At 39.3% G+C, this 25,977-nt stretch overlaps 1 protein-coding gene across 8 annotated transcripts in view; it reads right to left on the bottom strand.

Annotated features, from left to right (window-relative positions):
* The window catches only part of LOC127971517 (solute carrier family 4 member 11), a 75,329-nt gene that overhangs the window by 16,666 nt on the left and 32,686 nt on the right, over positions 1-25,977 (bottom strand). For 3 of the 8 annotated variants that reach the window (XM_052574569.1, XM_052574572.1, XM_052574571.1), the window contains exons 2-8: positions 5,201-5,251; positions 4,380-4,496; positions 3,809-3,852; positions 2,780-2,999; positions 2,560-2,641; positions 1,195-1,318; positions 781-984 (exon numbers count right to left, since the gene is read on the bottom strand). In XM_052574569.1, coding sequence (XP_052430529.1) covers positions 781-984; positions 1,195-1,318; positions 2,560-2,641; positions 2,780-2,999; positions 3,809-3,852; positions 4,380-4,496; positions 5,201-5,251 — 842 coding nt within the window. Of the gene's footprint in view, positions 1-780; positions 985-1,194; positions 1,319-2,559; positions 2,642-2,779; positions 3,000-3,808; positions 3,853-4,379; positions 4,497-5,200; positions 5,252-9,118; positions 9,423-10,985; positions 11,578-12,249; positions 12,486-14,988; positions 15,096-25,977 lie in introns of those variants that run through there. The other 5 variants (XM_052574575.1, XM_052574574.1, XM_052574576.1 and 2 more) reach the window with 5 other exon arrangements.

Here is a 25,977-nt window from a genome sequence, read left to right as displayed (position 1 = left end):
ACTGAACACTATAGTCCTATTTCACACTTTTTAGATTTCTATACATGAATACTAATGTAACTGACTATTTATACTGCATTCATCTTTGTGTATTTGGTATTATTTTATTACTGTATTTTCAGTTGTCTTTAATGATGTTTATGAGCTTTAATATTATTTAGTCCAGTAGTTTGTGCCATGGTATCAAAGTACTTAAAGTGTTTTAAAAGTAACAAATTAAAAGCAGTTTTTTTTTTTTGATAAATGATTCAATCCGAGACTCAAAGATGTTAAAATGATGAGTTCAGTGATGGGTTGCACCCGAGCGGCAACCTCCCGCTCTCTCTCGTGAGGCCAATAAGGAAGTGACTAAAACTGCAATTCATCGACTTTGGTCTATATTGCTAATTTTGCCCTTCATGACAACTGTGAGGGGGGTGAATTTTTTTTAAACTCATCCGTTTAAATTATATTAAGACTTAAAGTTCTGCATAATTAAGGGCGTGGCTACATGAGTGACAGGTGGATTGCCGCTGCTGACAATGCCGTCGCACTAGGTGGGCGTGGCTTCAGCAATCAGCTCCCGCCTTTTTGCCCATCCGGGAGAGTCGCGCAGTGACGCGCTGCCAAGATGGCGACGGCCCGCTCTACACACTTTAGGCTTCAAAACCGCACCACATAATGTGAGGACTGTGTGTGTGTGTGAAGTTTGCACTTCACGGCCCACAGAGAAACCCAACATTAAGTTAAAAGGCAGACTGAGCAGATAATTGGTCGGCCGAGTCCTTCTCGGCTCCAGACCTTGAGTGGTTTGTTGCTGTATGGGTCGGTCTCTTCCTCCAGCGAGGGTTTCTGGATGGCAGTGGACAGCCGCTGTCTTTGAATCACCAGCTCCTGCTTGAAGTCCTCCTGGGTCTTGGTTTCCAGGAGTTTTTGTCTAAACGAGATGTCTGAGAACAAGGTGGCAAACGTGCGGCCGAGCTCTATAGCGGTCTTTGTGCTTTTCTGTAGGGTATACGGAAGATGAAAATTACAATAGATGCTTAAAATAGATCTGAGATGCTAAAAGTAACACTACAGATTGAACTGAAACCGAAGACTTTAAGCGTAAACTTTGACACGGTTTGAAACCATTGCAAATTAGCACACAGCAGGGATAATTAAAATCTGTGTTTTTGTCACTCTAGGTGATGAGAAGTGAAAGGAGAAGCTTACTGTGCGAGGCGGTGCCAGGATGAGGATAACGTAGCGAACCTCGCAGCAGTTCACGCCCCAGTTCTGCGGCCGCTCCAGACGCGAAACACAGACGCAGCGTCTCTGAAGACTCTTCACATTACAGCTGAATGCAGAAGGGCACATGTTTTTAATCAGACATATATATGATTAAATGTGAATAAATGATTAAATAGACAGATAGATAGGCTCGGCTGATCATATTTGATATTTAGTTTATTTGCATCATCCGATAAATGTACTTACTTGATTGCTTCTAGGCATGCATTGTTGTGTTCAAAGTAAAATTGTGTCAAATAAATAATTGTGCACATCTCACTTGCCATTTTCTAACTTAAATAGGGTACTTAATATAAACTGGCAGCAGAAAGTTTGTAAAAAGATTTTTTTTTTGGTTTGTTTTTAAAAGATGCATGTATTTGATCAAAAATATAAAAACAGGAAAAAAATTAAATATTATTACAATTTAAAATAACTGTTTTCTTTGTGAATATATTGTACAATGTAATTAATTCCTTTGATCAAAGCTGAATCTTCAGCATCATTACTCCAGTCTTTAGTGTCACATTATCCTCCAGAAATCATTCTCATGCTGATCTGATGATCAAAAAAATTCTAATTATTGTCAATGTTTAAAAACGTTTTGCTGCATTATATATATTTTTGTGCCTAGGATGCTTTGTTGAATAGAAAGTTCACTGAACAGCATTTATTTTCTGTCTCTTCTGTCACTTTAGATTAATTTAATGCCATCCTTGCCAAATAAAAATTTGAATATGAATTTTCTTTTTTTGCACGTATCATAACCTTGTTAATGGTAATGCATCATAAATACATTAAGTAGCAAAAAAAAAATTGTTTTCATCAGTGATAAAAATAAGAAATGTTTCTTGAATGGAATAATACTGTAAAATCACATTTGCCATTACGGAAATACAGTAAATTACATTTTAAAATATATTTAAATAGAATCAATTATTTTAAATTTGATCAATAGTTCACAATATTACTATTTTTTATCTAATAAACCTAACCTCGGTGAGCAGAAGACAATGCTTATTAAAAAGCATTAAAAAAAACATTTGGCCAACGGTTAAATTGATTTCTTTATGTAAATGTACTGTATATAAACAAAGTGCAATTATTATTTTAATGGTAGCACCATAAATAGACATAAAAGTATGCATGCATGTGCATATGCATCTATATTATAGGCTTAAGATGTAACAGGGTCCCTAGTCAAAAAAAAATACTGGGAAAAAAAACATGCAGGGGCACAACATATGGCTTAGATATGTAGGTATGCATTTTTAAGTGCTTAGTTATTGATGTTTAAGCTCTACATACAGCACACAGAGCCAGGACTGCTGGTAGCGAACTCCAGTGGCTGTCGCTGTCACTCCCTGAATGGTCTCGGTCAACAAGTGAACTTCAACAGACAGAGAGAGAATACAGTAAAACACATTCATGGTTTTATTTAAAGACAGTGGTTCATCCATTAAGCTCATCCCCTGGACTGCTAGACTAGATGACCTGTGACTTTTGGGGCAGACGGCCCACTGCTCACCGTTGGCCTCCTGTCCTCCGGCGTCTGTGAACAGAGCGTGCATGACCTCCTCTGCATTACAGCAGCCCTGGCCATCCATGGCCACATGCTCCAGCATTCTGCGCAGCACTTCATCCAGGGAGGATGCTCTCTCGTCCAGCAGGATGCTGGCCTGCGCCAAGAACCCATCCAGATCCCTGTGAGCTCTCACCTCCTCCTGGAAATCCACCAGCTTCACATACTGCAGCAGGAAAGAACAGCTCTAAAGGGGTCGCTTGGCAAGGAAAAGCCTGTATATCAATGATTCTATGAATTTGGTTCTTCATTTAAACCAATTCTCAAGGCATTTGAATTACATTTACACATCATTTTATTCAAAGCGAACCCAATGGCATTGCTCACCAAAAACATCTGTGTTTGTTTGTAACATTATTAGATATTTATTTTCCTGGACCACCGAGTGATTCTGAATCAGTAAATCCATTAATTTATTTTTTATTATATATATATATATATATATATATATATATATATATATATATATATATATATATATATATATATATATATATATATATATATATATATATATAATTTTATTTAATTATTTTTAAATAAAACCAATTATTTTTAAATAAAAACCAAACAAACCAATTAATTGAAATAAATTACCCATTATTAATGGTATTGTTTGTGGCTTGCATATTGAATATGCATTATTTGATCAAAAATACAGTAAAAACTTGATGCTAAAAATTCAGCTCATAAATAGCAGAAATTTTAAAATAGAAAAGACATTTAAATATTATTTTTCCAAATTATTATATTATTGTATTATTGCACAAATCCTTGATGAGCATGGAAGACTTTGTTCAAAAACAGTAAAAATTGTCAGAATTAAAAGTGTACATTTATAATGTCTATGAGTTCCATCGCATTACTTTAGACCATAAAAATGAGAGCAATTCATGACCGAGAAAGCCCAACCATAAATACATCAATTAAACAACAGATGTAAATGATGAAAGAGCCTTAGTAAGAAAGCCTTACTCTTCTTGATGTATGCAGAAGGCCAAATCCTGAAGCATCAGCGTCTATTCATAGGAGGAGAAGGGGGGGAAAGTGATAAATTGTTAAAACCCTTGTGCTGTTACATGGATGCATGAGTTTGAAGGACATAGCACTGAGCCAGGCCTCCCAGACGATGTGTTTTCATTCATTATCTCGGAGCCCTGAACCCTCTGTATTATGTCTCACTGGTTATAAATAGTCAAAGAGTCTCCAAGTCTGCAGCACAGACACGTCAGAAGAGCATTGTGGTCCCTGAACCCTGACACCGCAGTCACTTAAGAATAAGACCTGGCACAGCCTGCTTCCCCAGTGCCGTAAACACATCAACCCAGATTGGAAAACAATACTGATTGTTTTTAAGGCCCGAAGTGAACACAGAGAATTTCTGCTGCAGATGGATGAGACTGCCGGGATCCTTCTATACCTCAGGCAACGATCACAATGATATATTTTATTTTTAGATTTTTGAAGTACTCCCAAAGAGAATTTTATCTGAGCCACAAACACACACAGATCCAAACCAGCGCTCAGATGCATCACACGCTCTGACCTGAGATGCTCGGCTGAACATTCGTCTCGTAGTGACTTCTGTCCGTCTGGACGGCGAGAGCGTCTCCTTTCCTCTGGATCTCTTCTCCGCTGTCCTCTGTTTCCGCGTCTCGCAGATCTGAGACATCAACATATCACAACAGATCTCCTTAAGTAGGCCTTTCTTAGCTTTAAGATGATTATTATAATCTCATTTCCCTGCCTAACTGGGTTTGACGTGACCTTTTGCAGCTAATAGATGAAATATAGCACTGTGCATTTGTATATGGAGGCTGAGAGGTGTTCACTTCCTGTTCAATGAATCAAGCTCGTTTTCATCTCGAGCGTAGAAATATTTATTTAACGCTATTTATGGCGTGACAGCAGATGCATCCCCCTCACAAAAAAATATATGCACCATCTGTTAAAGCTACACAATGCACCCATGGCCTCATAAAAGAGAAACCTGCACAAAACCAGGCACACGGAGCAATATAACCAAAGCTGTCCCAATAAATTCTTTCTTTGCATGGAAGAGTATAATCATGACATGAGCTAAACTACGTGAGGAATTAACTGAGGTTGCAGCTGTTGGGGTGATGCACTGTGAAGTCTGTTTACTCGCCGTCTGATGCTGTTTACTGTGCGTTACGGTGAATTTGAGCCGGTTATATTTAATAAATTCACGATCGTATGATCAAGACGTTTCCGCTTAAAGTATTTCTCACGTCAGATCTCACTCTCAGCCTTCGTAAACCTGTTTTGTTTGTCTGCCAGTTAACAGAGAGCTTGCTAACTGAACTTGACATGGTAAATCTTATTTAAATAATGTTTGGTTCTCACCCATCCTTTGGAACGGGTGGCCATTTCTTGTCTGCCCAGGTGATGAAGTGTCTGTGGAAGAAACAGGTCTCAAATGATCAACATAAACACTGTCGTGAACATGCATTTCTACATATATTTCAAGGTGAAGTAGACTGAAGTAGTTGAAGTCTTTGGTTCTTTTAATTGTGATGTTTTTGGCTCACATTTAACTAAAACCCACCAATTCACGATCTCAACAAATTTGAATATTTTGACATGCCAATCAGCTCATCAACTCAAAACACCTGCAAAGTTTTCCTGAGCCTTCAAAGTGGTCTCTTAGTTTGGTTCACTCGGCTACACAATCATGAGGAAGACTGTTGATCTGACAGTTGTCCAGAATACAATCATTGACACCCTTCACAAGGAGGGTAAGATGCAAACATTCATTGCCAAAGAAGCTGGCTGTTCACAGAGTGCTGTATACAAGCATGTTAACAGAAAGTTGAGTAGAAGGAAAAAGTGTGGAAGAAGATGCACAACCAACCTAGAGAACTGCAGCATTATGAGGATTGTCAAGAGAAATTGATTCAAGAATTTGAGTGAACTTCACAAGGAATGGATTGAGACTGGGGTCAAGGCATCAAGAGCCACCACACACAGACGTGTCGAGAAATTTGCTGAACCACAGACAACATCAGAGGAGTCTTACACGGGCTGAGGAGAAGAAAAACTGGACTGTTTCCCAGTGGTGAAAAGTCCTCTTTTCAGATGAGAGCAAGTTTTGTATTTCATTAGGAAACCAAGCTCCTAGAGTCTGGAGGAAGGGTGGAGAAGCTCATAGCCCAAGCTGCTTGAAGTCCAGTGTTAAGTTTCCACAGTCTGAGATGATTTGGAGTACAATGTCATCTGCTCGTGTTGGTCCATTGTGTTTTTTGAAAACCAAAGTCACTGCACCCATTTACCAAGAAATCTTGGAGCACTTCATACTTCCTTCTGCTGACCAGCTTTTTGAAGATACTGATTTCATTTTCCAGCAGGATTTGGCCACAAATGGCCTGTCCACACTGCCAAAAGCACCAAAAGTTGGTTAAATGACCATGGTGTTGGTCTGATTGACTGGCCAGCAAACTCACCAGCTCTGAACTCCTACCAAGTATTGAGTACATGTACAATAAATAAATATACTTCCCAGAAGGCCAACAATTCACAAAATGGTGTGGTTTTTTTGGTCTTATGAAGTATTCTAATTTGTTGAGAATTGGTGGGTTTTTGTTAAATGTGAGTCAAAATCATAACAATTAAAAGAATCAAAGACTTAAACTACTTCAGTCTGTGTGCATTTTGCAATGGACTTAATACACAAGTTTCACAATTTGAGTTGAATTACTGAAACAAATGAACTTTTCCACGACATCCTAATTTATTGAGATGCACCTGTAAATTCAGGATTGTGACTTTCACCTAAAAACTGACTCTAGGCCCTCAAAGAGACTGGGATTTCATGGAAAATCTTTGAAATTCATCCAATTTACACCAGCCCTCATAGCGTCATGCATGGAAGGCTTATGGCCACATATTTTCAGGTCATTCTCTGCACAAAAATCATATCACGGGCTAGAGGATATTCTTAGCATATGTGTTTACATCTCCAATGACCGCAGCTATACCATCATCCCGCCATCTTTAATTTAACAGACAACTTGCTCTGTTTCTATTAGTCCTCAGATTAGACGCTTCATGCCTCAGGGGATATTGCAACCCTGCAGGCTTGGACAAATGGATTCAGTTATATCTTTGTGACAAATTATCATTTGTTGCACAGGAACGCTTGCTAAATAATAAATAAATAATTAGATCTGCTGCGAAAACGGGGATGACGTGAGTCTTGTAATGGCTGGACATCCACGCTGTGTGACAACACAGTCTCTGAGAGTCCTTAATAGATGCCTTAAAGCGATGTCCTGTGTTCAACACAGCTTAAGATCTAGAGACAGCATCTGCAGCAAGCAGCCAAAGAAAATAATAAAGCAATATCACAAGAGAAAGAGTCTGTTATGACCACATTAGGCCGTAGGCACGAGGCTAATCACAGCTAATCACTCTCGCAAGTGTGAAATTGCATTTGATATGCATAGATTGAGCAAGCAAATATGGAAATAAGTAAGGGAAAGCAGAGAAGCATCTCAAAGACTGTTTGTGAGTGGATTTAGTACATTATCACGTTATACTTCTGCTCTACAGGCCTGCATTTATTTGATCTAAATTACAGCAAAAACAGTAAATATTTGAAATATTTTGCTATTTAAAATAACGTTTTTTTATTAGAATATATTTTAAAATGTCAATTATTCCTGCGATTTCAAAGCTGAATTTTTAGCATCATTTCTCCAGCCACATGATCCATCAGAAATCATTATGATATTCTGCTTTTCTGCTCAAAAAACATCTATTATTATTATTATGTTGAAAACAGCTAAGTTCAGGAAGTTCAGGAGAACAGCATTTATCTGAAATAGAAATCTTTGGTAACATTATAAATGTCTTTATCAACACTTTTACTTACAGATTACTCACAAATAGTAGTCCCTTACTAATTACAATTCACATGACACAGTTAGAAAACATAATCTGCTTTATAATATGTAGTCTGACTACTTTTTAATTACTTAAATTAACTTGTTCATCACATAGACTTGAATGGGATTATTGTGTGACATATTGATGAAAAACATCAAACAGCACAAAGAGAATGAAAATATATTTCCGTATTTGTTACCAACATCATGGAATGCATGAAACATTACATTACAGCAGGGTTTCCCAAACTGTATGTAAGTGGTGTGATCAATTAAGACTGGTTGTGTTGTCCAGGGTCACAAATGTGGTTGTGTATCAGTTGTTAACTTGAAAAGTCCCAGTGTTGTTATCATCAGCAGCACTCAGCTAATCAAACTCCACAACATCTTTAAATCTGATCATGTTTTCACTGCCGTCATGTAAAGCATGCAAACATATTTTGCTGACTATGCCAAATGCATCCCCTCTCTCTTGTTGTGATCTTTCTCTGCCGCTTGCCTCACTAGACTTCCTGTTGGCAGCCCGCTGACTTCCTGTTGCTGACTGTGCTGTCCTGTGCTGTTGACAGAAATAATAGTTCCATGAAAAGCTCTGTACCTTTTACAGGAACCACAGTAAATGGGAACTGACCCCAAATTAGTTGGGCCGTTCCTTAAGGACGGACAGACTGGATATACTCAATAACCAATGCAATCAGCAGGAAACAATGAAGATTGATGTGAGAGATTAATTCTGGCAATCTCATGCTTTATTATTATTATTATTATTATTCAGGATTTGTTAGTCATTTCAATGCAGTCATGTTTATTTGGAATATACAGATCATGAGATTTGCTTTGCATGTGAAAAAAATGTGCAATTTTGTTATATTAGCAGCTGAATCCTGTGCCTGACTCGTTCTTACACCAATATACATCCAATTATATGTAACACGAACATTGGCTAAAAACTAGTTAGAGTTCTTAAAGATCTGAGAAAATAATCCTCTTAGAGAGAGAAAAAAATTCCCATCTCAGTATTTCTCAACATTTCCAAGTGTTATGCTACTGTAACTGTTGACTGTTTTTGTTGCATTGTCTATTTTTCTAAAAGCATATCATCACTGTACCATATGCATAATAGGAATCAATGATAATGCACAATGGATTAAAAAGAGAAGCCTTTCTCTTGCCAGGTAATTTTCCAAATCTAAGCACGTTCAAGCAGAGCAAATGATTTTACAAATGACCTATGAAGAGACAAACTAATAGTGTGCATACAGTAAGTGTGCACAACTCTGTCCACTTACAGGTCTCCATCCCACTGAGCATGGCTTGACTATCCCAGCATCAAATCAATTCTGTAAGTTTCCAGAGTTGATAAAACAGCTCAACTTACCGGTCTGAACAAAATGAAGCACTTCTTTGCTTTCCATCATTTTCCTCAGAAGTGCAGCCCATCAACCCATCACAAAGTTTACTGTGTGTCTCCTCACAGCTGTACCTTTAACCTCAGCCAGCACTTGAGTCTACAGTGAGTGGAGTGCAGTGAAACAGGGCGGGTTTGCTCTGCTTCTGGGTCCCAGTGCCTATCAGACACTAGACACGACTAAAACCCAACACATCTCAAGATATTAGCTCTTATTAAAGCCATTTATAACGACAGTGAAGAACTTTACTGGAATGGTAAAATAAAATAAAAACATTTCAGGGATATGCAGAGAGTAAGAATGGAATTGCTGGGTTATGTTTATCATTACTCATCAAAAATGTAAAAAAAAAAAAAAAAATATATATATATATATATATATATATATATATATATATATATATATATATATATATATTTCTCTTAAACTGTATACTGTTATTTAGGAATTCTATTTTAAATTAATGCTGTTCTTTTATTATTATTTTTACTTTATTTTATTTTTTTGCTTTTTTTAATGAATCTAATAATCCTGAAAAAAAAGTATCACATCAAAAAAAAAAAAAAAAATAAAAAAAAAAAAAAAAAAAATATATATATATATATATATATATATATATATATATATATATATATATATATATATATATATATATTAAGCAGCTAAAACTGTTTTCAACATTGATAATAAATCAACATGTGTGACCATGGACCACAAAAACAGACATAAGGGTAATTTGTATTATTATTATTATTATTATTATTATTATTATTATTAAAATTAGATTTATATATCATTTGAAAGCTGAATAATAATAAAATAATAATAATAAAATAATAATAATAATAATAATAATAAACATTTTCCATTGATGTATGCTTTGTTAGGACCCGACAATATTTGGCCGAGATACAACTATTTGAAAATCTGGAATCTGAGGGTGCAAAAAAAAATAATAATAAAAAAAAATAATAAATAATAATAAAACCGCCTTTAAAGTTCTCCAAATTAGCGATGCATATTACTTATCAAATATCGATCTATCTATCTATAGACTGTATCATATTGTTTGTCAACACAATTTCTAGAGAGATTTACATAGAATAAGATATTTAGTCCAAATTGAGCCCTGCACTTGGTCTGCCTGAAACATCTGACTATAAACTAACTTTCATGTATTAAACAATTTCTTAAAAGCAGTCTTAAATGTGAGAGTGGATATGAATGTGAATTAATGCAGGATAAGTCGTGGCAAGGTGGAAGGATAATTAAAATTTGCGGTCGAGATCATGCTACCAGTCCATGGAGAAATTAACCTGGCATCACACCAGTAATAACTCTAATCTGCTCAATTTGGTAAATTTACACAAAGCCGCTGTTGAATAACTGAAGAATATCCTCTTTAATAATATTCAAAGTGACCTGCACATGTGGAGTAACAAATACTGTAACGATCTGACAAAATCAGAAGATAAACTAGCAAAACTAAATTTAGTTTTGATTTGCCATCAACTTTCTTCATATCATATTTTGAGTAAAGCCCAGAAGGTTTACTGAATCAGAATAGAGTGAATTAAGAGCATAACATATAAAATGAAACAAATGACAGTGTACTCAATACTATTTATTTTTATTTATAAAACTGTTATTATTTCACAGCTTATACAAATAAATAAATAAATAAATCTGTGATGTTCACCCCTCCCTCTTTCATTCCTTCATTGGTGCTTTCCATTGAATTCCTTTAGAATAATGTAATCATTCATGGCATACCTGCTAATTATTTTTGTAGAGGTTAGATGCCTTGTAAACCTTGATTTTCTGGTCTAAACTTACATCAAAGAGGTGCTTTCACAAAACACCTCCGGCGCTCTGTTAAATGTTAGTGAGTCCTAAGCATGATGCCAGAAAAAACATGCAATGTGGCAATAAAAGTTGAGTTTGGATTCATTTTGACGGCACCCATTCACTGCTAGCTCTTGCGCATTTGGGATGACACACTTTGGGATGCCTCACAATCTCACGCTTCCCAACTTAATCTCATGCCAAGTTACAAGACATTGCGAAATAAATAGCTGAATCTGCTCATGAGGTCCTCTGACCAGCACTGGACTGGAGAAATAAGAAATCTGACTCGTAATAACGCCGTTTTCTAAAAAGTTTCCAAAAAAAAGTGAGTTTCTAAAAAGTGCTAGTGTTCTAGAGTAAGACTAGGTCCAAGTATTTGGGTATTTGCATTATAACATTCTAAATTACTTGGAACCTCAAATATTTTTTATCAATAAATGTCATCAATATGTCACTCCATCCAGGCAAACAGAGTGGCATCTCAAACATCAGTCCAGAGTTTGTTTTTTAAATGAAAATGAAGAAAATATAATAAAAGTGGTCACTGATTATGCTATTATTGCATATATCAGATGTGCCATATTTCATCTTATAATTTAACATCATTTAAAAAAAAAAAAAAAAAAAAAAAAAAAAGATTTTTAAAGTCTGTGTCTTTGAAAGGTTCAAAGATATATGAACAATAACTTTTGAGAAATCAGCCAGAAGTTGAAGAATCCTCTAAGATTTTAGTGAATGTCAACAGTGCCCTCTACTGATGTAGAGCCAAAGGACCTCGAAGTAATTTATTAATGCAGACTGATTTTAATTTACAGGAGTGGTTTTCTATCCTCTGGACCCTTGGGACTGCACTTTTTCTTTCTCTTCCTAACACAGATCAGATCATCAGCTCATTAGCAGATATTAACATACAAATGTGCTGTGAGTCGCCATGGATTGAAGACCAATGGTTGCCTGAGAGCCAAAATAGACTCTAAAAAAACACACTGTAGTGAAAGCAGCTTTGAGCACTCAAACGCTTCTTAAATTTAGAGTTCAGAAAAGAAAAAGCAACACATGAATCGGCTATACTGAGACACTCTGCTGCATCAGACATGAAGGACAATTATCACCATTCCAGATCTGCACTTTTTACACAGACTCTGTTAAAACTGTTCATTGTCCAGTCTGGCTCCTGAAGGGCCACTTTTTTATTGTATTTTTTTTTTTTTTTTTCATTTTTTTTTTTTTCATCTAACCTGCTCCAACAAACCTGTCTGGATGTTTCTGGTAATCCTGGGAAAGAGTGCTTCATACAGTATTTGAAAGACTGCATCCTTCCTTTATTAGTCCTTCTCAGGCTGTCTGCAATCACTCCACGAGAATACTGTTAATATTATAATATATATTTATATATTGTATATATAAATTTTTATATTTATATAACTCCTTTTGTGTATCAGTGCTCATGAAACTTTTAGTGTTTTACATAATGGACAGTTTAGCATTACGTGATCCATTTACAACAAATCAGAACAAAACACAATGCATACATCTACAGGATCTTTTTTTTTTTTTTGGTCTTGCATCACAATAAAATTGCCGCGAATCTCTGCTCGAGCACGGAATATAATGTGCGGGAGCGCGAATCTTTGCTCGAGCGCGGAATATAATGTGCGGGAGCGCGAATCTCTGCTCGAGCGCGATATATAATGTGCGGGAGCGCGAATCTCTTCTCGAGCGCGGAATATAATGTGCGGGAGCGCGAATCTCTTCTCGAGCGCGGAATATAATGTGCGGGAGCGCGAATCTCTGCTCGAGCGCGATATATAATGTGCGGGAGCGCGAATCTCCCCTCGAGCGCGATATATAATGTGCGGGAGCGCGAATCTCCGCTCGAGCGCGATATATAATGTGCGGCATCGCGAATCTCCTCTCGAGCACGGAATATAATGTGCGGCATCGCGAATCTCCGCTCGAGCACGGAATATAATGTGCGGGAGCGCGAATCTCCGCTCGAGCACGGAATATAATGTGCGGGAGCGCGAATCTCCGCTCGAGCACGGAATATAATGTGCGGGAGCGCGAATCTCCGCTCGAGCACGGAATATAATGTGCGGGAGCGCGAATCTCCGCTCGAGCACGGAATATAATGTGCGGGAGCGCGAATCTCCGCTCGAGCACGGAATATAATGTGCGGGAGCGCGAATCTCCGCTCGAGCACGGAATATAATGTGCGGGAGCGCGAATCTCCGCTCGAGCACGGAATATAATGTGCGGGAGCGCGAATCTCCGCTCGAGCACGGAATATAATGTGCGGAGCGCGAATCTCCGCTCCAGCACGGAATATAATGTGCGGAGCGCGAATCTCCGCTCGAGCACGGAATATAATGTGCGGAGCGCGAATCTCCGCTCGAGCACGGAATATAATGTGCGGAGCGCGAATCTCCGCTCGAGCACGGAATATAATGTGCGGAGCGTGAATCTCCGCTCGAGCACGGAATATAATGTGCGGAGCGTGAATCTCCGCTCGAGCACGGAATATAATGTGCGGAGCGTGAATCTCTGCTCGAGCACGGAATATAATGTGCGGAGCGTGAATCTCTGCTCGAGCACGGAATATAATGTGCGGAGCGTGAATCTCTGCTCGAGCACGGAATATAATGTGCGGGAGTGCGAATCTCTCTGCTCCAGTGCGGAATATAATCTCTCTGATCGCGCGAGTGAACTGGGCGCACTCTCAGATACACTTTGCTTTTGTAAGAATTTTCTCTGGGCTCGCTCAGAGAGTATGCCTGCACTTAAAACTTGTTCAGTGCAATCGCGATCATCTTTGTGAACCGGTTGAACCAGTTCACCAAATCGAACTGAATCGTTTTAAATGGTTCACGTCTCCAATAAGCATTAATCCACAAATGACTTAAGCTCTTAAATTTTTTAATGTGGCTGACATTCCCTCTGAGTCAGAATAAACCAATATCCCTGAGTTCATTTACTCAAACAGTACACTGACTAGAGAATAGAATTTCTATCATGTTACGCTGGCTCGGGCTTGCGCTCCGTTTTGCGAGGTAAACGAGCGGCCATGTGATGTGTTTCGATTAGCGCGAGAAAGATGCGAAAATGAATGCTGAGCAGGTGTAACGGAGGCTTGCCTCTGGTGATTAAGTTTTGGTTGCACCAGCAACTAAAGCAAACTCTGAGGTGTGGAAAAGTTTGACCTTGTTTATAATGAGAATAATGAGTGAATAATGACGCACCATCAGTGAGCGCAGGAGCGCGCTGAAGACATCTACAGTGGATTCAATCATTTTCCTCCACAAAAACATGTAGACCTAGCCTAATCTCTGTGAGTTAAATTTTTTAAATGATAACTAAATATTCATTGAGTCTTAAACGCATAATGTGGACAGAGTATTTACGCTAATGTTGGCATTATTCTTTTATTAAATAAAGCAAATCCGGCGGAGCCTTTATCTTAATTTCGTTATTGCCAAATACCCATCTTAATTTAAAATGTATCTTAATTATTATTTTTTTTTTTAATGACTCGTTTTTATTGGTGCGTTGGTCTATTTATAGGTAAAATGAGCCTATGTCTAGAATGCTGAGATGTTACGATGTGACACAGGACTTATTTTATTTCTTTATTCCAACTTCCAAGTGGTCTAGTCTACATTAGTTATGAGTAAATTATGTTAAAACATGAATAAATTGCTCATTGTTGGCAAGAGGCAAAAGAGCTGTGTGTGTGCGCACATTTGAATAATGTCGGGCTGTAAACGGGTTCGGGCTTTCAGAAAAGAAAAAGCAACACATGAATCGGCTATACTGAGACACTCTGCTGCATCAGACATGAAGGACAATTATCACCATTCCAGATCTGCACTTTTTACACAGACTCTGTTAAAACTGTTCATTGTCCAGTCTGGCTCCTGAAGGGCCACTTTTTTATTGTATTTTTTTTTTTTTTTTTCTTTTTTTTTTTTTCTTCTAACCTGCTCCAACAAACCTGTCTGGATGTTTCTGGTAATCCTGGGAAAGAGTGCTTCATACAGTATTTGAAAGACTGCATCCTTCCTTTATTAGTCCTTCTCAGGCTGTCTGCAATCACTCCACGAGAATACTGTTAATATTATAATATATATTTATATATTGTATATATAAATTTTTATATTTATATAACTCCTTTTGTGTATCAGTGCTCATGAAACTTATAATGTAATGTGCGGGAGCGCGAATCTCCGCTCGAGCACGGAATATAATGTGCGGGAGCACGAATCTCCGCTCGACCACGGAATATAATGTGCGGGAGCTCGAATCTCCGCTCGAGCACGGAATATAATGTGCGGGAGCGCGAATCTCCGCTCGAGCACGGAATATAATGTGCGGGAGCGCGAATCTCCGCTCGAGCACGGAATATAATGTGCGGGAGCGCGAATCTCCGCTCGAGCACGGAATATAATGTGCGGAGCGCTATAATGTGCGGAGCCTGAGTCTCCGCTCGAGCACGGAATATAATGTGCGGAGCGTGAATCTCTGCTCGAGCACGGAATATAATGTGCGGAGCGTGAATCTCTGCTCGAGCACGGAATATAATGTGCGGAGCGTGAATCTCTGCTCGAGCACGGAATATAATGTGCGGAGCGTGAATCTCTGCTCGAGCACGGAATATAATGTGCGGAGCGTGAATCTCTGCTCGAGCACGGAATATAATGTGCGGGAGTGCGAATTTCTCTGCTCCAGTGCGGAATATAATCTCTCTGATCGCGCGAGTGAACTGGGCGCACTCTCAGATACACTTTGCTTTTGTAAGAATTTTCTCTGGGCTCGCTCAGAGAGTATGCCTGCACTTAAAACTTGTTCAGTGCAATCGCGATCATCTTTGTGAACCGGTTGAACCAGTTCACCAAATCGAACTGAATCGTTTTAAATGGTTCACGTCTCCAATAAGCATTAATCCACAAATGACTTAAGCTCTTAAATTTTTTAATGCGGCTGACATTCCCTCTGAGTCAGAATAAACCAATATCCCTGAGTTCATTTACTCAAACAGTACACTGACTAGAGAATAGAATTTCTATCATGTTACGCTGGCTCGGGCTTGCGCTCTGGTTTGCGAGGTAAACGAGCGGCCATGTGATGTGTTTCGATTAGCGCGAGAAAGATGCGAAAATGAATGCTGAGCAGGTGTAACGGAGGCTTGCCTCTGGTGATTACGTTTTGGTTGCACCAGCAACTAAAGCAAACTCTGAGGTGTGGAAAAGTTTGACCTTGTTTATAATGAGAATAATGAGTTAATAATGACGCACCATCAGTGAGCGCAGGAGCGCGCTGAAGACATCTACAGTGGATTCAATCATTTTCCTCCACAAAAACATGTAGACCTAGCCTAATCTCTGTGAGTTAAATTTTTTAAATGATAACTAAATATTCATTGAGTCTTAAACGCATAATGTGGACAGAGTATTTACGCTAATGTTGGCATTATTCTTTTATTAAATAAAGCAAATCCGGCGGAGCCTTTATCTTAATTTCGTTATTGCCAAATACCCATCTTAATTTAAAATGTATCTTAATTCCAACTTCCAAGTGGTCTAGTCTACATTAGTTATGAGTAAATTATGTTAAAACATGAATAAATTGCTCATTGTTGGCAAGAGGCAAAAGAGCTGTGTGTGTGCGCACATTTGAATAATGTCGGGCTGTAAACGGGTTCGGGCTTTAAAAAAGCTGTCAATCAAAATGTATACTTGTCGGGCTCGGGCCGAAACCTGTCGGGCTCGGGTCCTGTAGGGCCTAACTTTTAAGGCCCGATTACAGCTCTAACACTGACTGAACTGCTGTAAAGACAGAACTGAAGATGAACACAGAGCAGAGCCAGATGATACGCGAAAACACGCCCACTGCTGGAGCAGTTCTCGTTCTCGAGTCAAGAACCGGTTTGCTTCGGTTTTCGGATCACCAGTACACTGAACCGAAAACCGTTTCTTTCAGACGCGTCCGATTTGAGAACCGATGAACTGATGATACTGTGCATGCCTATAATTTTTCCAGTACTTTGTTAAACATCGGAAAGTGTGATAAAATAACTATATTTTATTTTGCTATTTATTTATTTTTTTAAGATGAATGTTTCTAATCTATATATTGTAGATTATGTATAGGCCAAAGGAGTTTTCAGGGAAGTCAAGAGCTGGTTGCATCGATTTTCGGATCACCAGTATACACTGAACCGAGAACCGTTTCTGTCGGACACGTCTGATTCGAGAACCGAGGAGCTGATGATACTGCACATGCGTCAGCGTGAAGCAGACTGACTCACAGAGAGTCTGAAACTAACTGATTCTTTTGGTGATTGATTCTTAACTGATTCTGTGCTAATGTTATGAGCGCAGGTAGGGCTGAGCGATATGGAGCAAAAAATATATCTCGATATATTTTGCTATATCTCAATATACAATATATATTACATGTTTAGGGCCCTATGAAACGTTTATTTTTTTTTTCTTCACCATATGTTTTATTGTTACCTTATTCTGTGCTTTAGCATGTGTCATTTTTTTAAATGCATAAAAACAACTTAATTAGTAAAAACAATTCTTAAAATAGCCTTATGTCAAATTTTTTTTTTCCCTTCAGAAATTCTGTCTATTTACATTTTTCTGGTTATAAAATGAAGGCATAAAACATTAATGTAATTGGTCTTTTAATTATTTAAAATTAAGCAAACTTTATTTTTTGGTGAACAAAGGGGATTTACTATTAAAAATAAAACATGGAAGAAATGTTGTGTGATTGTTCCTTAAAAAATTATGTTCGTTTCATTTTAATAGTAGTAATAGTGGGCTATGTACATTCTGCTGAACAATAGTAATAGATTTCTGGCAAAATACTTTTATTTTGAAGGGTTTACCGTTACAGTTCTGTGTATGTGGTACTAGAGTCTAGGATGTGATATGAGTTTTACTCAAAACAAACTATCAGACGCTCATGAACTGACTCTCAGTGCAGTTCTGGAGATGTTCCTCATGTGTTCACATCTTTATAAGTGAGAGGAAAGACGCTGAAATCACCGCAGCGTCCAGCGGACTTCCGTGTGTTTAATGAAGGAAGACCCGCTTTTTACGACTGGATTCCGCAATTCGTCCGTGTTTTCTGCATCGCGGAAATCATTGGGCCATACAGTAGACATCTGCCTGCTGTTCGCCCGACGCCTTAAAACCGAAGTATCTCCATATAATGGAGCCTGTTGTCCTTTTTTGTTAAACTTTTTTTTAGACTAGTTCTCTACACGAGAGAGGAGGGGGGGACAAAAGCAATGAGGCGGGGGGCAAGCGAGCGGGGGCGAGCACAGCACAAAGAAGGCAAACAAGCAAAGTGGCAGAATCAGAATTAAATATAAACAATCGATATATACGATGTCAAAATCCATATCGTGTTTAAAAAATATCTCGATATATTTTAAATATCGAGAAGCGTGGGTAAACCGAAGGCTTGAATGAAGGGCAATCTGGTGAAACGTAAATTCATTTAATAACAAATACATCGCAATGGATTATGTATAGTAGGTGGATCATGGTTTATGCGCTGATGACACCTAATTTATTTACTTTATATCTTCAAGACTTAAATCCTCATATGCACATTATTGCAGTTACTGTATTTGGGTGCGTTCTTGCAAAACTTAATTGTAAACTTTTCATGATTATGAGGTTTATAACTGACTAAAGTTATGATTACTGACTTTATATATTTGAATTTTTGATAGACTTGACGCTATTACATCATTATTACATACATTATATTCGGCGCTCAAGGGGAGAGATTCGCGCTCTGCACATTATATTCCGCGCTCCAGCGGAGATTCGCGCTCCGTACATTATATTCGGCGCTCCGTACATTACATGCGGCGCCAGAGCGGAGAGATTCGCGCCCCGCACATTATATTCCGCGCTCCAGCGGAGATTCGCGCTCCGTACATTATATTCGGCGCTCCGTACATTATATTCGGGGCCAGAGCGGAGAGATTCGCGCCCCGCACATTATATTCGGCGCTCCGCACATTATATTCGGCGCTCCGTACATTATATTCGGCGCCGGAGCGGAGAGATTCGCGCCCCGCACATTATATTCCGCGCTCCAGCGGAGATTCGCGCTCCGTACATTATATTCGGCGCTCCGTACATTATATTCGGCGCTCCGTACATTATATTAGGGGCCAGAGCGGAGAGATTCGCGCCCCGCACATTATATTCGGCGCTCCGCACATTATATTCGGCGCTCGAGAGGAGAGATTCGCGCTCCGCACATTATATTCGGCGCTCCGCACATTATATTCGGCGCTCCGTACATTATATTCGGCGCCGGAGCGGAGAGATTCGCGCCCCGCACATTATATTCGGCGCTCCGCACATTATATTCGGCGCTCGAGAGGAGAGATTCGCGCTCCGCACATTATATTCGGCGCTCCGTACATTATATTCGGCGCCGGAGCGGAGAGATTCGCGCCCCGCACATTATATTCCGCGCTCCGCACATTATATTCGGCGCTCCGCACATTATATTCGGCGCTCCGTACATTATATTCGGGGCCAGAGCAGAGAGATTCGCGCCCCGCACACTATATTCGGCGCTCGAGGAGAGAGATTCGCGCTCCGCACATTAAATTCGGCGCTCGACGCACATTATATTCGGCGCTCCAGCGGAGAGATTCGCGCTCCGTACATTATATTCGGCGCTCCGCACATTATATTCTGCGCTCGAGGAGAGAGATTCGCGCCTCGCACATTATATTCGGCGCTTGAGGGGAGAGATTCGCGCCAGAACATTATATTCGGCGCTCGAAGAGAGAGATTCGCGCTCTGCACATTATATTCGGCGCTTGACACACATTATATTCGGCGATCCAGCAGAGAGATTCTTAAATCTTTTTGAGATGCTTTTTAAAATCATTACAAGTGTTGTCGAATGACTCTTTTGATCTGTTTTTGTTAGTGATATGAGTTTTACTCAAAACAAACTGTCAGATGCTCATGAACTGACTCTCAGTGCAGTTCTGGAGATGTTCCTCATGTGTTCACATCTTTATAAGTGAGAGGAAAGACGCTGAAATCACCGCAGCGTCCAGCGGACTTCCGTGTGTTTAATGAAGGAAGACGCGCTTTTTACGACTGGATTCCGCAATTCGTCCGTGTTTTCTGCATCGCGGAAATCATTGGGGCATACGGTAGACATCTGCCTGCTGTTCGCCCGACGCCTTAAAACCGAAGTATCTCCATATAATGGAGCCTGTTGTCCTTTTTTGTTAAACTTTTTTTTTTTAGACTAGTTCTCTACACGAGAGAGGAGGGGGGGGGGGGGGGACAAAAGCAATGAGGCGGGGGGCAAGCGAGCGGGGGCGAGCACAGCACAAAGAAGGCAAACAAGCAAAGTGGCAGAATCAGAATTAAATATAAACAATATATCGATATATACGATGTCAAAATCCATATCGTGTTTAAAAAATATCTCGATATATTTTAAATATCGAGAAGCGTGGGTAAACCGAAGGCTTGAATGAAGGGCAATCTGGTGAAACGTAAATTCATTTAATAACAAATACATCGCAATGGATTATGTATAGTAGGTGGATCATGGTTTATGCTCTGATGACACCTAATTTATTTACTTTATATCGTCAAGACTTAAATCCTCATATGCACATTATTGCAGTTACTGTATTTGGGTGCGTTCTTGCAAAACTTAATTGTAAACTTTTCATGATTATGAGGTTTATAACTGACTAAAGTTATGATTACTGACTTTATATATTTGAATTTTTGATAGACTTGACGCTATTACATCATTATTACATACATTATATTCGGCGCTCAAGGGGAGAGATTGGCGCTCTGCACATTATATTCGGCGCTCCGCACATTATATTCGGCGCTCCGTACATTACATGCGGCGCCGGAGCGGAGAGATTCGCGCCCCGCACATTATATTCCGCGCTCCAGCGGAGAGATTGGCGCCCGGCACATTATATTCGGCGCTCGAGGAGAGAGATTCGCGCTCCGCACATTATATTCGGCGCTCGAGGAGAGAGATTCGCGCTCCGCACATTATATTCGGCGCTCGACGCACATTATATTCGGCGCCGGAGCGGAGAGATTCGCGCTCTGCACATTATATTCGGCGCTCCAGCGGAGAGATTCGCGCCCCGCACGTTATATTCGGCGCTCGAGGAGAGAGATTCGCGCTCCGCACATTATATTCGGCGCTCGAGGAGAGAGATTCGCGCTCCGCACATTATATTCGGCGCTCCGCACATTATATTCGGCGCTCCGCACATTATATTCGGCGCTCCGTACATTATATTCGGCGCTGGAGCGGAGACCCTGCAAACACGTCCACTTGGGGCCCACATGGGCCTCACTTGGGCTAGTTGGGCTTTGGCTGGGCATGGGCTCAGAGTGGGCTTTGTTGTTGGGCCCCACATGGGCATTAGATGGGCTAAACTCAGTGGGCTCCAGCTAGGGCTCCACAAGATATTATGTTTTTATATATATATTCAAAATTAATTATGTCAGACATGGATGCTTTTTTTAACAATAGCCACTAGGCTAGGGTCACTTTTTATATGAATATTATTAGACTATTAAGCTATTTAGAAGCCATAACAATTTAATAGTGGTCTGAAGCACTATACAACTTTCAACAGACAAGTTTGCCACAGCAGGTTGCACAAAATGTTCAAACCTAAGCAGTGCGCACTGTGTGCAGCGCACATCCGGAAAGCTCCACCCCCATCACTGAGCGAAAGAAGTTTGCCCAGCAACAATTTTGCCGCCTTGAGTCTGCTGTCCGTTAAGGATCCATTACGGTGTCGACTGGACAAAAGACAGGTAAGACTCTGCTTCAATGTATAATAAACAGGGGATGATTTTACAGTATGATGTATGTTAACCAAAAGCTTTTTTGGAAAGTATTAGTTAAGAGACCAGGGACTAGCTTTTCGCGAATGTAAACAATTAAACCTGGTTAAGCATGCGTTGAACAGACGAGTTTAATTTATCAAGTAAATATCATGCATAGCTTATTTTGAGTGGTTGATTTGAATATATTGTTTAGAAGGATTTGATTGCGAACTTGTTAGCAAGGCAGTCGAACAGCAGTTAGCAAGCTGTTAAAAAAAACCCTCTAAAATGTCCATTTCTCCGCTTTTACCATCTGGTGGCATTTTAATGTTTGCACTTGTTGCATTTACAGTTAAAGCAAAAACACTGATGAAAGTCCATTTGATTGTCAGCAATGTTTTATCGGCTAGGGTGTTGTGCCAATAAGGCACTCATTGCCGCCTGGATTTGCATCCCATGGCCGCGGGAGCACGCAGAGAAGCGGAGTTTAACTGCTGCACTACGAATTCACCTCTTAAATAGAACAAATAGCGACGTGGAAGGGTTTTCCATAGTAATAAGGGACTCATTTATCTAAATAAATATGTTTATTTGTCTGTTACATTAAGGCGACGTGTGAATTGTTTGCGTCGTTTAATATTGTGGATTAATCTACAGTGTTTTCCTAAGTTCCATATTGCCATGCACTTTAGCTACAAAGGCCGACTGATACAGGGGTTTTCCTACATTTTACAGCGCACACTCTCACCGTCTTCAAACACGATCGAGCAGAGAGAGAGCCCCGCCTGGCCGCGCGCGCGCACACTCTTGCGGTCTTCAAACAGCACGAGCGCTGTCTGGCTCTCTCTCCCTCGCGCATATTAATCGAAATCAATTGAAACACGATAGTAAACGGTTCGGCCTTAACAGAGAGATAAATGCTATCTTTCAAATAGTTTACTTATCAAATTGAAGGCTACTAAGAACAGATGGTAGAATCAGCCACATTAATACCAGCTTACCAAACTATATGATTTGCAATTGTACTCTAGAGTTTGTCATTCCCGATCCCCTGTAATCATAGCTAAAAACTAAAGTGCTTTTTTTTATTTTCTATTTTTTTAATATAGAATAATGGAGTGTTCAGAAAGAACTAAAAGGAGTTAAATATCAGTAAAAGTGGAGGAACATTTGCGTCTCCTTGAAAAGGAGTCTATGATTGATGATTTGTTGGCACATGACTCTGAAAACGAATACCAACTGGATGATTTGTTAGAGCATACTGAAAGCAAAGATTCCATGGACACTTTCTAGGATGCTTGTGATCAGAACTGTTTTGAGAATTCATCAATTGATTTAGAAGATGAAAATTCCTCAGATTCTTTTTATGATTTTAACATTTCCTCATAGACACAAGATGTTGAATTGCCTCAACTTCAAAAGATTTGTTACAGAATAGTGGCACATCTCCAGAAAACAAATAATGTCAAGTTGACTCAACTAAACTTTTTTTTTTTTTTTCTATCACAGACAACTTATTTTCAGTTCGTACTGTTATTTACAAAAGTTGAGTCAAAAAGAAAAAGCTAGGAGAAATTAGTACTAAGATTTTTTTTGTTGTTGTACGAGATTTTTACAGTGTTGATTTTTGTATGGTGCATCCACCCTCAGGTCTGTGCTGACACCTGCACCGCCTCCATCCACCCTCAGTTCTTCACCATCATCTGCTAGGCCGACACTTCCACCACCTCTGGGTAACCTGAGATGGCCTGATGTTTCAACCCATCACCACGTCACCATGTCACCAGAAACCTCTCAAAGACAAATCAGGGGCAACATGTTTGTTCGCATCTTAACACTGATTGAGGAGATGAAAGAGACACAAAAAATCCAGGGGAGGATGTTACAAACGCTTCTACAACAGCGTGGCAACATCGGCACCACCTTCTCTTCTACCCCCAAGGGTTTCCCCCTAAAGACAGTTAGGGATGTGGAAATCATGGAAGAAAAACTGGCAAACCCAAACTTCATGTCCGAACTGGTATGCATCTTAAGTCTAGGGTAGTGCAACTCAATTAAATTTTATTGGGGGGCTTGCAGTGAATTTGATCTGAAACTTCCCAAGTGTGCTCACAACTTTTTGACAAGTTTTAGATAATTAGTTTATTAAATTAATAAAGAGACAAAAAATACCTTGAGATATGTTTGGTAATTGTACCTGAATGAATTTAAAGTTAATTTGCTATATTTCAGATCAATATATTTGTTTTCCTTCATTTTAATTAACACTAACTTTATTCTCATCTGAATTATAAATACTTTATTTCTGTATAAAATAATACTACCATTAAAAACATTTGATTTTGATTTTTTAATCAATGTAGTGATGCCCCTAGCATTTCGATTCAATACGAATACATGTACCGTTCCATGCCTAGCTCACACCCATGCTTCTGGCAGTTCTTTCATGTTGAGTGGTTTACTCCAGTGAGCAATATACTGTAGATAAATTTGCTTTGTATTGCCTTTGTTCCCCCTCAGGTTGCAGCTGTGACTGACATAGGAGGGGGGACTGTTGACGAGGCCACAAAAAGGATGATGACTTTTCTCCTAGACCATGGCCTATCCAGGCAGTATAACTTTGTGGGCCGAAATGGGAAGAGAGAGTTCAAGGCCTTAAAACTGTATGAAGTAATATATGGTAGGTGTGCATGTGGATAATGTTTTAAGCTGTACCCATAATAGAAAGGTGTCACAATACCCTAACGTTATAAACATGTCAATTTTAAATATTGTGAATGAAGCGTTTGTTGTCCTGGCTGAGCAGTGTGTTCGCACATGTCTCTCAGTTGCTTAGCTTGTGTGTTCAAGAGTGTTATTTCTAATAATAATCTTAATTTATATAGCTCTTTTTTTAACGTAGTTGTCTACAGTCCTGGCTGAGTGTTGTGTTGGCACATATGAATTAAGTCACCGTTATATTTTTTTCTTGAAGGAGGCTTAAAGAAAAACGCCATGACCAGCCAAATCACCCGTAAAGATGCCGAGAAGGCGGTCTCCAAGTGGCTCATTGGTGCTAGGGACCGGGGGGGTAATAGACAGGCCCGACAGTCAACCCCTCAACAAGGACTTCAGGCTTCAGGCTCGTTTGAGGTGGAAAGAAACTAATTCTGTTTGTGACAGTGAGGGAACACTGTGCAAAAGCATGTTGTCATAAATTTTACTTAAATAAAATGTAATTAATTCTATTACTGGTATCCTTGTTATTTTAGCTTGTTTAACCCAAGGTGTTCGGGTCTGTGAGACCCATTTTCAATGTTTGCTAAAAGAAAAAGTTACGCTATTTATTAACTGTGTCCTCCTCCTAACTGGGCCTGCTGTGTCTTTTCTGTGTGCGCGAATGTTTTTTTTTCTGCACCTGCTATTCACACACAAAGTAACAAAATTGTTACATTTCAAGCACTTTCACCTGTTCTAAATAAAGTTCTAAGAAATGAGCACCAATAATGATAAAAAATCTTGTTTCTATTTTTTTTTTTTTTTTTTTTTTATAATTGAATTTCCATGTTTTCTCACACACAAAAAAAAACTATCATATGATCATAATTGTTATCTCACAGGGGTAAATGGCGAATAAGAACCATAAATTATGTATATACCGTTGGTAATATTGAGCTAAAGTAAACATCTGTTAACTATTTTTACATAAATTGTTGTGGCTGTATTGATTTAAAAGCCTAATAATGTGGTGGGTCCACCAGACTCGGGGATATTGGCTGTGTAACAAAAATATTAACATCTTACAATTGTTAAAGAACTGTATGGACTGACTATAAAATAAGAATGAAAATTTGAATTTGTTCAAATTCCAATTCCCCAAAAATAATAATAATAATAATGGTTATACCCATATGGGTATAATAGCAGGGACCCATAATCAGCCAACATGGGGCCCAGCTAGTGTGGGCCCCAGATGGGAGAAACCTGGGATGCCCAAGTAGGTTTTAGCTAGGGCCCATGTGAAGCCCACCTTCAGCCCATCTGGGCTTGCCCACATGGGGCCACCATGGAACCCCCGGACAAAATTAACTGGGCCCCATCTGGGCAGCCCAGATGGGGCC

This window comes from Carassius gibelio, chromosome B14 (genome assembly GCF_023724105.1).
Source record: "Carassius gibelio isolate Cgi1373 ecotype wild population from Czech Republic chromosome B14, carGib1.2-hapl.c, whole genome shotgun sequence".
Classification (NCBI taxonomy): Eukaryota; Metazoa; Chordata; class Actinopteri; order Cypriniformes; family Cyprinidae; genus Carassius; species Carassius gibelio.
Note: the sequence above shows the minus strand (reverse complement) of the source record. Positions and strands in the feature narration are given on the sequence as shown.